This window comes from Lethenteron reissneri, chromosome 32 (assembly GCF_015708825.2).
Source record: "Lethenteron reissneri isolate LAM-NWPU_2019-01 chromosome 32, ASM1570882v1, whole genome shotgun sequence".
Taxonomy (NCBI): domain Eukaryota; kingdom Metazoa; phylum Chordata; class Hyperoartia; order Petromyzontiformes; family Petromyzontidae; genus Lethenteron; species Lethenteron reissneri.
The window spans coordinates 3,552,856-3,564,185 of NC_083810.1; the positions used below are offsets into that span (position 1 = coordinate 3,552,856).

At 41.4% G+C, this 11,330-nt stretch overlaps 1 protein-coding gene across 10 annotated transcripts in view; it reads left to right on the forward strand.

Annotated features, from left to right (window-relative positions):
• COMMD5 (COMM domain containing 5) overlaps nt 1-9,999 on the forward strand; it is a 41,122-nt gene extending 31,123 nt beyond the window's left edge. For all 10 annotated transcript variants that reach the window (XM_061563760.1, XM_061563763.1, XM_061563764.1 and 7 more), the window contains 2 exons: nt 8,120-8,195; nt 9,282-9,999. In XM_061563760.1, the coding sequence (XP_061419744.1) occupies nt 8,120-8,195; nt 9,282-9,383 (178 nt within the window). In that variant the 3' untranslated portion in view covers nt 9,384-9,999. The remainder of the gene's footprint in view (nt 1-8,119; nt 8,196-9,281) is intronic.
• The last annotated feature ends 1,331 nt before the right edge of the window (nt 10,000-11,330 follow it).

The window sequence follows — 11,330 nt, forward strand, 5'->3', positions numbered from 1 at the left end:
ACAGTTACAGGCATGCGTATTAAATTTTAACTTCATAGTTTTATTACATTTCTGGAATGTCATTCTTGGGAAAATTGATCGTGTTCAGAAGCGCCTACAGGATCCTACTATGAATTTCAAGGAAGCAGCAACTGATCTTGAATCTTTGGAGCATGAATTTGTCAAGCTGCGTGATGATTTGAGCCAAGTTTCTGTAGAAAGCCTGGGGGATCGATGTGGACAGAAGAATTAGGTGACGTCGGAAGATGCCAGGAGAACTGGCAAGAGATGCAGGACTTTCAGCAGAAGAAGAAATTGTGCGCGTTATGAAGAGCGTATTTTATCGACTTCATCAGGAGATGTCAACACGGTTTTTACGACTAAAACACTTGAACACAAAATTTGGATTTCTGCTGGAAATTGCACAAATTTTGGAAATTTCTATGACACCGACATCAATGGCCACGAACTTTTCACAGAAATTGGAGATTGCAAAATGCTGCTCAGTAACCGGAATGAAGTTCTACCAGAAACTCCTTTGGATCTTCTTGGTTTTATTGTGTTTTATGGAGACGACATATTTCCGAATTTGCGAAATTCACTGCAAATTGTATTAACAATAGCAGTTTCAATTGCAAGCTGTGAGCGGTCGTTCAGCAAATTGAAACTTATTTTGTCGTATTTGCGTGCTTCAAACGGACAAGATCGTCTCAGCGATCTTGCTCTTCTTAGCGTTGAAAGAGAAACATTGGAAAAAACAGATTTTGATTACGTGATTGACCAGTTTGCGACAGTGAAATCAAGAAAAAATTATCTTTTGTAGACTATGTCAACCAGTCTACGACAGTGACTGAGTGAGCCATGTAATATAATTTCTATAAATTAGCTTCTTTAAATACAATGTTTCATTAAAATTTTAATTGTTATTCCTTATTCGATGTAATAGGAAAATGTGATTAAACGGGGGGGGGGGGGGCGGCAATTTTATAGTTGGTCCGCGGGCGCAAAATATCCTAGCTACGCCTCTGTACCCACCCAACTGTATACTGCTGTATATTCACTATACAATTACGATACTACATATTACCTTATACATTGTATTAAACATTACACTTTAATACTATCTTCTTGGTTCTTTCGGTAAAGTCACGTAGAAGGGAATAATAAAATAATAAAAATAAAACAATGAAATAATTCTCACAACGTTTCGGCCACAACGCAAGCAGCCGTCTTCAGGTGGAGAACAGGTCTGTCATGTAAACAGAGTCTGAATGGCACGCTCCAGGCTTGGAGCGACTATTTATGCTGGGATGGAGGGGCGAAGAGCGTCTTGACAAATTATTTGCATATCACGAGGAATTTAGCATATTTATGGGAAATGCAGATATGTGATTAGTACTACTTGTGAAATGCGTAGGAGGTTTGGCGAGGGGTTTAAAGTCATTATGCCCATGCATAATGCAGGATTAGCAGTATCAAAGGGAGGGAGTAAGGTTAGAATTAATAAAGGGAAGGAATGTTAATAATATGGCGCCACAGCAACTAATATGCTTATTGACTATACCTTGTCATATTACACTATGTTTTATTCTACCCACTCAACTGTATAGCACACTGCTATATATTCACTATAAAATCACGATACTATATATTACCTTATACATTGCAATAAACGTTACACTTCAACACTATTATTATATAATATGCTATACACTATTCCATAAACCGTGGCGTGAAAGGTACTAAGAGGAAGCAACGAAATATGTCAATGGGAGAGTGGTGGTAGGAAGCTTGCAGCGGATCAAAGAATCCATTTCCTGCGGAGAATATAAGATATATAGTCAATGTCAGTGAGTGGAACGCGGTCTGAAAGTCACCGTAAACGTGGACACAATCAGTTAAGATCCGAAATGGTTTATTACGTCCTTCCAATGATTGCTAAGCCGGAATCCATCTTCTCGGTTGAAATTGTCTCTGTTTGTATATGTGGATCGCCTCATGAACGAATCTCTCATGGTAGCCAGATGGCTTGCAGAGAACCTCTGTCTTGGAGAAGTCAATATCATGTGAACCCACTGAATTGTAACAGTGATCTGCCACGGCTGAGGTGTTTGTCCTACCGTGTTTCAAGTCTGCTTTATGTTCACGGATGCGGTCCGAGACATGTCGTTTGGTTTCTCCAATGTAACTGCTACCACAGAGGCAATTTAGTTTGTAGACGCCAGGGTACTGTATGTCTGAAACCACATCTTTTACAGGCGGGACCAGATCACGGATTTTATGTACTGTGTTGAATCGGACCTGGATCTTGTGTTTAATCAGGATTTTGGAGATCTTTTTTGTGACCCCAGCAATGTAGGGTAAGGTCATGGTCTTGAGAGGCTCCTCAACAGGATCCTTCTTGATGATTGGAGTGATGGCTTTGCGGATTGTGTAGTCGGAGTAACCATTAGCCTTAAGAGCTTGGCGTACGTGTTTGAGTTCACTGGCAATGTGTTCCTGGTCGGAAATGTATTGGGCTCTATGGTATAGAGTCTTGATGAGGGAATTATTCTGGGATGGATGGTGGTGGGAATCCGGTTTTAGGTAAGCATCCATATGGGTGGCTTTCCTGTAGACAGAGTGGTTCATTGAACCATCAGGTCTCCTTTTAATTAGGACATCCAAAAAGGGTAGCTTGCCATCTTTTTCGACTTCCATGGTGAATCTGATGGCTGGGTGTATGGAATTGATGTGGTCGAGAAATTGGTCTAGAGCAGGCCAGCCATGTGGCCAGATGACAAAAGTGTCATCTACGTACCTCTTCCATAAGGTCGGGCGTAGAGTGGCAGTCTGGATGGCGTCAGTCTCAAATTTCTCCATGAAGACGTTGGCTACAACCGGAGTAAGAGGGGAGCCCATTGGGGTACCCTCAGTTTGCTTGTAGAAAGTTCCATTCCAGGTGAAGTATGTATTGCTTAAGCAGTGTCTCACGAGGGGGGTACCCCAGCATTCAGTCCTTGATGAACCAAGTCTTCAATGATTGCGATGGTGTCAGGTACAGGAACTTTGGTGAATAAGGAAACCACGTCAATACTGCCAAGCAGGTCGTCTGGGGACAGGGAAATCCCCTTGATTGTCGATACCAGGTCAGTAGAGTTTAGTACCGCAGAGGTGGTTTTTCCAATGAAAGGCAGTAGGATTTCAGATAAAAAACGAGCCAGTTTGTATGTGGGGGGGTTGATCGTAGAGACAATGGGACGAAGAGGTGTATCTTCTTTATGTATCTTTGGCAAGCCGTATAATCTTGGTGGCCTGGCTGCAGAAGGTTTCAACGAGAACTGTTTGGTCTGATCAATTAATGCGGTTGAATCAGAAATGATTTGCTTGGTTTTAGAGACGAGGCTGTTGGTGGGGTCTCTTTTTATTTTTGTATAGCTGCCATCGTTGAGTAGTTCTTGAATTTTGTTGTTGTATTCTATTTTGTCCATGATGACAGTGGCATTGCCTTTGTCGGCTGAGAGGATGACAATGTCATCCCTCTTTTTTAATTGAGCTAATTCAAAACGCTCATCTTTGCTGATGTTGCTAGCTGGCATCTTAGCGTTTTTGAGGGTTGCAGAGATTTCAGATCTTGCTACGTCTGCAGAGATGTGACTCAGGCCCTTGAGAGCTACATCTACTCTAGCAATTATATCATTAACTGGTATGTGTCTAGGTGTGACTGCAAAGTTTAGTTCTTTAGCTAAAACGGATTTCAGACCTTCAGAAATAGAACTGTTACTGCGACTTTGTTAACGTCTAGCTTTTCAATGTGTGGGTCCGGTCTCTTGTTTGAGAGGCGGTTGAATTTGGAAATCAAGTTGTCGACCAAATGTAAGGACAACTTGATTTCCAAATTCAACCGCCTCTCAAACAATAGACCGGACCCACACATTGAAAAGCTAGACATTAACAAAGTCGCAGTAACAGTCTATTTCTGAAGGTCTGAAATCCGTTTTAGCTAAAGGACTAAACTGTGCAGTCACACCTAGACACATACCAGTTAATGATATAATTGCTAGAGTAGATGTAGCTCTCAAGGGCCTGAGTCACATCTCTGCAGACGTAGCAAGATCTGAAATCTCTGCAACCCTCAAAAACGCTAAGATGCCAGCTAGTGACATCAGCAAAGATGAGCGTTTTGAATTAGCTCAATTAAAAAAGAGGGATGACATTGTCATCCTCTCAGCCGACAAAGGCAATGCCACTGTCATCATGGACAAAATAGAATACAACAACAAAATTCAAGAACTACTCAACGATGGCAGCTATACAAAAATAAAAAGAGACCCCACCAACAGCCTCGTCTCTAAAACCAACCAAATCATTTCTGATTCAACCGCATTTATTGATCAGACCAAACAGTTCTCGTTGAAACCTTCTGCAGCCAGGCCACCAAGATTATACGGCTTGCCAAAGATACATAAAGAAGATACACCTCTTCGTCCCATTGTCTCTACGATCAACTCCCCCACATACAAATTGGCTCGTTTTTTGTCTGAAATCCTACTGCCTTTCACTGGAAAAACCACCTCTGCAGTACTAAACTCTACTGACCTGGTATCGACAATCAAGGGGATTTCCCTGTCCCCAGACCACCTGCTTGTCAGTTTTGATGTGGTTTCCTTATTCACCAAAGTTCCTGTACCTGACACCATCGCAATCATTGAAGACTTGGTTCATCAAGGACTGAATGCTGGGGTACCCCCCCTGGTGAGACACTGCTTAACCAATACATACTTCACCTGGAATGGAACTTTCTACAAGCAAACTGAGGGCACCCCAATGGGCTCCCCTCTATCTCCGGTTGTAGCCAACGTCTTCATGGAGAAATTTGAGACTGACGCCATCCAGACTGCCACTCTACGCCCAACCTTATGGAAGAGGTACGTAGATGACACTTTTGTCATCGGGCCACATGGCCGGCCTGCTCTAGACCAATTTCTCGACCACATCAATTCCATACACCCAGCCATCAGATTCACCATGGAAGTCGAAAAAGATGGCAAGCGCTACCCTTTTTGGATGTCCTAATTAAAAGAGACCTGATGGTTCAATGAGCCACTCTGTCTACAGGAAAGCCACCCATACGGATGCTTACCTAAAACCGGATTCCCACCACCATCCATCCCAGAAGAATTCCCTCATCAAGACTCTATACCATAGAGCCCAATGCATTTCCGACCAGGAACACATTGCCAGTGAACTCAAACACGTACGCCAAGCTCTTAAGGCTAATGGTTACTCCGACTACACAATCCGCAAAGCCATCACTCCAACCATAATGAAGGATCCTGTTGAGGAGTCTCTCAAGACCATCACCTTACCCTACATTGCTGGGGTCACAAAAAAGATCTCCAAAATCCTGATTAAACACAAGATCCAGGTCCGATTCAACACAGTACATAAAATCCGTGATCTGGTCCCGTCTGTAAAAGATGTGGTTCCAGACATACAGTACCCTGGCGTCTACAAACTAAGTTGCCTCTGTGGTAGCAGTTACATTGGAGAAACCAAACGACATGTCTCGGACCGCATCCGTGAACATAAAGCAGACTTGAAACACGGTAGGACAAACACCTCAGCCGTGGCAGATCACTGTTACAATTCAATGGGTTCACATGATATTGACTTCTCCAAGACAGAGGTTCTCTGAAAGCCATCTGGCTACCATGAGAGATTCGTTCAAGAGACAATTTCAACCGAGAAGATGGATTCCGGCTTAGCAATCATTGGAAGGACGTAATAAACCATTTCGGATCTTAACTGATTGTGTCCACGTTTACGGTGACTTTCAGACCGCGTTCCACTCACTGACATGGACTATATATCTTGTATTCTCCGCAGGGAATGGATTCTTTGCTCCGCTGCAAGCTTCCTACCACCACTCTCCCATTGACATATTTCGTTGCTTCCTCTTAGTACCTTTCGTGCGACGGTCAATGGTATAGTGTATAACATATTGTTAAATAATAAATAGTATTAAAGTGTAATGTTTAATACAATGTATAAGGCAATATATAGTATCGTAATTGTATAGTGAATATACAGCAGTGTGGTATACAGTTGGGTGGGTAGAATAATACATAGTGTAATATTACACTATTATTCTAAGACATAGGGTAGTGTATAGTAATACAGTATACAATTTAATGTTGGGTTTGTCTATGGCAGCATATAGTACGGGATAGACCCGTGTGATGTAAGGAAAAAGTTTAAAAAGTTTAGCTGGAAGCATATTATATTTTTTTGCGACCTAGAATTGTAATGTATTACTTACGGTTAGTAGCTCAGCTTATTGAGAGTTTATTTAGCATACTGATGATACTATGTAGTTTATACTTTAGCTTTTTACGTGGTTTTTGAGTTACTGCAGCTACATACTATTAACATTCCTTCCCTTTATTAATGCTACCCCTACCCCCTCCCTTTGATGCTGCTAATCCTGCAAAATGCATGGGCATAATATGACTTTGAAAACCCCCCGCCCACCTCCTACGCATTTCACAAGTAGCACTAGTCTCATTCCTGCATTTCCCATAAATATGCTCAATTCCTCTTGATATGCAGATTCTTTTGTCAAGGCGCATTTCCCCCCCCCTCCCCTTCCAAACCAGCTTAAAAAGACACTCCAAGCGTGGTGGTGTTTCATTTAGACGCTGTCGCCTCGACAGACCTGGTCTTCACCTGAGGACGGCTGCTTGTGTTGTGGCCGAAACGTCGTGAGAATTATTTTATTATGTTTTATTTTGAATTATTTTATTACTTCCCTTCTACGTGACTTTACCGAAAGAACCAAGATGCTGAATCCCTGCAGTCACGAAATCTTTAAACCCTCTAAAACAATTTTAAAAAATCATTGATCTAATTTAAATTTGTAAACTGGGAATTATGGTATGTGATTGATACCATTCATTGTTTCAGTGTAATTTCCAAAAAATCGATTTTGTCAACCCAATCGTACAGTCTAGTGATGCAACAATCCATCTGGCTGTAGCACACAAGATGATCTCATCTCTCCATCTCAGTGGCAAGACATCCTCTCTAGCGTGCTGCCTGCTTTGTCTGCCACTCCAGCCTCGACCGCAGGCCATCATCCCTTCTCGCAATGTGCCCTGCAGCAAGCTCACGTATCTTTGTTAACAGTGAATGTAACGTTAAATGTGACCTTGCTTAGGTTTTCTAACTCGTATGTTCCTTCTTCCTCTAATCGCTGTCATTCCAAGCATGCACCACTCCATGCTTCTTTGCACCCTTCTCAGCTTTTCCATTTTCTCTTGTCAATGGCCACATGTCTGATTGTCTTAGCAGGTAAAATACACTGATTAAAAACTATTTTTAGGCACATTGGTATGCTGTTTTTTTTTATGAAGTTAACATTTTAAAAACCACTCCAACTTGCTTTCATCTGCATATTAATTAAATTATTTTGATCCCCCTAGGCAGCATATGCTGATATTATATCTAGTTGTATCCATCCAGTAAATGTCTTCAATTGCTAAGCAAAGCCAATTGTGGCTATGTAATAACTGTAATATATATCTATTGCTGCTAGTTTATTGTTCATTAAATACATTGCTGTAAATCTTGCCTTAAAGCTTTTGTGATTGCAGGAATTCATATTCTTTGGGTCTTTTGGTATAGCCACATTGATAGAACAAATAATGAAAATAATAACAATATCACGACGTTTTGATTGCAACACAAGCAATCGTCATCAGGTGACAAATATAGCTCCCCCACTATATTTTTCACCTGATGACGATTGCTTGTGTTGCGATCGAAACGTCGTGATATTGTTACTATTTTTATAATTTGTTCTATCTACGTGGCTTTACCGAAAGACCCAAAGAATATAAATTGCTGTACCAACTTGATCTTCAAAATTGCTGCAAAATTTTCCAGTTTCTAGGCCTACAAGTAAATATTAGAGTTTTGAATTGCAAGTAAATGTACTTTGTCCACATTGTTCGTACTCATCAAGCAGCTCCCTTGTATTAAATTGTGCTTGATATAATGGATCCTGAGGCCCTTTGTATGTATGAACATTGAAAATCTTTCGCACCGTGCATAGCCAACCATTCACATGAGCCTTTGTTGCCAATGTGTGTGTATGCAGTGTTCTGGCTCGTGCCTTGCGTCCCTCCGTGTTGATGCAGTTCTCATTGACCGATGGCTCCACACACCAATTTGAGGTAAAATGAATGTACAGTATTCCTTCGTTCTACACGAATTTACTATCCACGATTTTGGCTATCTGTGAATCGTACCTGGAACTCTACACGACTGCATTGAGAGACAGAGAAAGAAACTGATTAGATACAGTGATGAATAATAGTTTAAACTATTATTTAATAGTTTAATAGAGGTACAAGAACAATGGGCTTGCATTAAGTGGTTTATTACCATATAAGTAACCTAACAGGCAATGGATACCCATTGTCATTTAAATGCATTCATTAATCCCCTCCCCCCATTTCGCTCAAGAAGGGCTCAAGAGTGATGTCATCACATCTCTATTTAAGGAATGAAACAGGAAAGATTTCTCCACAAATCTGGCTGTCGCCTGATTAATCTAGTTGTAATTACTGGCGAAACGTCGTACTCACATTGTAAATGTTGTGACTTTGCTCTCCAACGCACCGGTGTGCTGTATTAGTAACGAAGTGGCATGTTGTGTTTGTGACAAACCTTACTAATTGGCTGTGGCGGGTTTAATGACACCTGTATGGTGGATATTTAATGCTTTAATAACCATGTTTTATTAACTTTTTGTCTATAATTAAAAAATAGTGTTATGATCATTTTAACGTATTTAAGAGCTTGTTTACGTATTTAAAGTAATTCATTAAAAAATATTTGTTTTCGTAGGCCTATGTCATTATCTACGAAATGTGCTGGTCACAAGCATCTCTGGAATGTATCCCTCCCGAATAATGAAGGAATACTGTACAAATACATACATACATACCTAACTTGTAAACATGTATTTAAAAGAAATATGAAAAATCGGGCCTAGATATAACATTTCTGATGATTCAGGATTTTTTTTTATAGAAATGATGTGAAAATGTCACATGACAGAATGCAAGATTGGCATGCGCTGTTACATCAAGAGTGAAGCTGTAAGTGTATTCAAAATACAAATTCGGCCCCTGATCCTTTTGGTGGGAATTCCACATTTCTATGGAAAGGGACAATTGTAGGATGACCGCTGCTGACCTATCACAGAGTTAACTTATTTTGTATATATTTTTTGCATTTTCTTCCACGTTCACCAGGTCCCCGTGAGTAAGTTCCAGGAGCTGCGATACAATGTGGCACAGCTGCTCAAGGAGATGTCCGATCTGGAAAAACGAAGCATCCTCCGCATCCAGGACTGAGTTCCCGCCGGCCTCAAAATACTGCACCCCTTAACGTCCCAATCACAATCTAATCTAAATTATTTTATTTCACTCGGCAAGGCCCACTGAGCTATATAGCTCTTTCTAAGAAGCAACTTGTCCACAAATTGGAGCTCAACGAAGTGGTTTATGTGGAAATGTATAGCAGCCAAATATTCCAAATGCCCGTTGATTATAAATGTGGAGGGAAAAACCAGAGAACCAGAATAAAAATCCACGTGGCCATGGGGAGAACATTAAAACTCCAAATATACAGGGTTCAGGGTCGGGTTCAAACCCACGACCTTTTGCATACCAGGTGAAGGAGATATCATCTCACCACCGCAGCTCTTCAATCTACCCTCCAACATCCCGTTCGCAAACCTTCCCAATCTCTTATCCATCACCTGCAATATACTGTCCATTATACTTCACTTTACTGAAGCCAACTTAACTCTTAATGCGTAATGAACTCTGAATGCACCATTGTATATTCTGGAGTACTTCTGCTATAGACCACGTGGTGGGCAGCAGGGCGCACTGTGGAAATCCATTGTACTGTACAGGCAAATGTTTTGATGAAATTCTGATCCAATAAAGCTCACCAGTGGCTTAAGACTTTTCATGGCTGGATTTAACATCAACATACGACGTTTAGCTCAAACTGCTTCGAGTTTCTTCAGATAGCGAACTCTGGAATCGAGTGTGCTGCCTCAGCTGCCTTTGCCCTCATTTACCTGTCGTGACATCACCAATGGATGGGTTAAAATGTAATTAGATCAAATTTAAACCATAAAAGGCCTTTTATTGTTCAATTCCCAGTCACAGTTAACACCAGAGGTGCGTGATATTGGAACCAGGAATTCCCTCCACCAACCCACGCTGAAGAGATTGGTGAAATATGGTCAAACAACCTTAATGACTGACATGGTGTGGGGGAGGCTTCTATCCAGCAGTAGTGGATTGACAAAGGGCTGTAAATTATTTTTAAAAAATATTTTGGCATGATGTGCACATTTGGCATGCCAAACAATCATTCACAGAGCACCACAGAGTGCATGCATCAATGTTTATTTAAACAACCCCCAATAATTCTATTTGCAGCTGTTAATACTGGGTGTGGTGGTAGTACATTGGTCAATGCAAAGTTTTTATTTGTGATGACAGGGCCTAGCGTTAACATGTTTGCCGCTTGTTGCACGGGTCCACGGTTCGAATCCAGCGGCTGCCGTGGTAATTACAGAAACAATATATGTATTTATACTGGAGGAATCCGATGAGCTATAAAGCTTTTTTTCATAAATATCCAGTAGGCGGGTAAGAACGTTACAACAACAAACAATACAAACACGATAGTGCAAAGTACAGCAAAGGTTAACCGCTGAAAAACATACCAATAAAACTAAACCATCCCCATCCTACCAGGCAATGGCGGAGCCAGGATTTTCAGGTCGGGGGGGCAATTTTATTAGCAATTAAAAATGATAGAGGAGTTGTTTGTAAGTAAGGACTTGTCCCTTGCTTTTTATTCGACGCGTGTGCGGCGATTGCGCAGTCATCGATCGAGGGTCGAATTCGAACCGTATGTGATCGGCATCGCGCTAGCTGAAGGTATACCTTCAGGGAAGCCGTGTCCTGTATACGCATCTGCGGACAATTCTGAGTCACTTATAACTGCTTTGCCGTTATTGCCAATTATGGACTCAGACTATTATCTCATAGAATCCCTGGCACGTACTAATATGCCACAGAGTGGAAGTGGGGGTTGCAAAATGCCAATTTAGTACTAATAAACCCCAATGATCCGATTGAAATTAGGGATTTTGATCGGATCATTGGGGGGGCACGTGCCACCCCACTCCCCCCCCCCCCCCCCCCACTGGCTCTGTCAGTGCCGCCAGGCAAATCCCACAATCCCACTGAGTTTATTGGTGTGAGGATCACGCC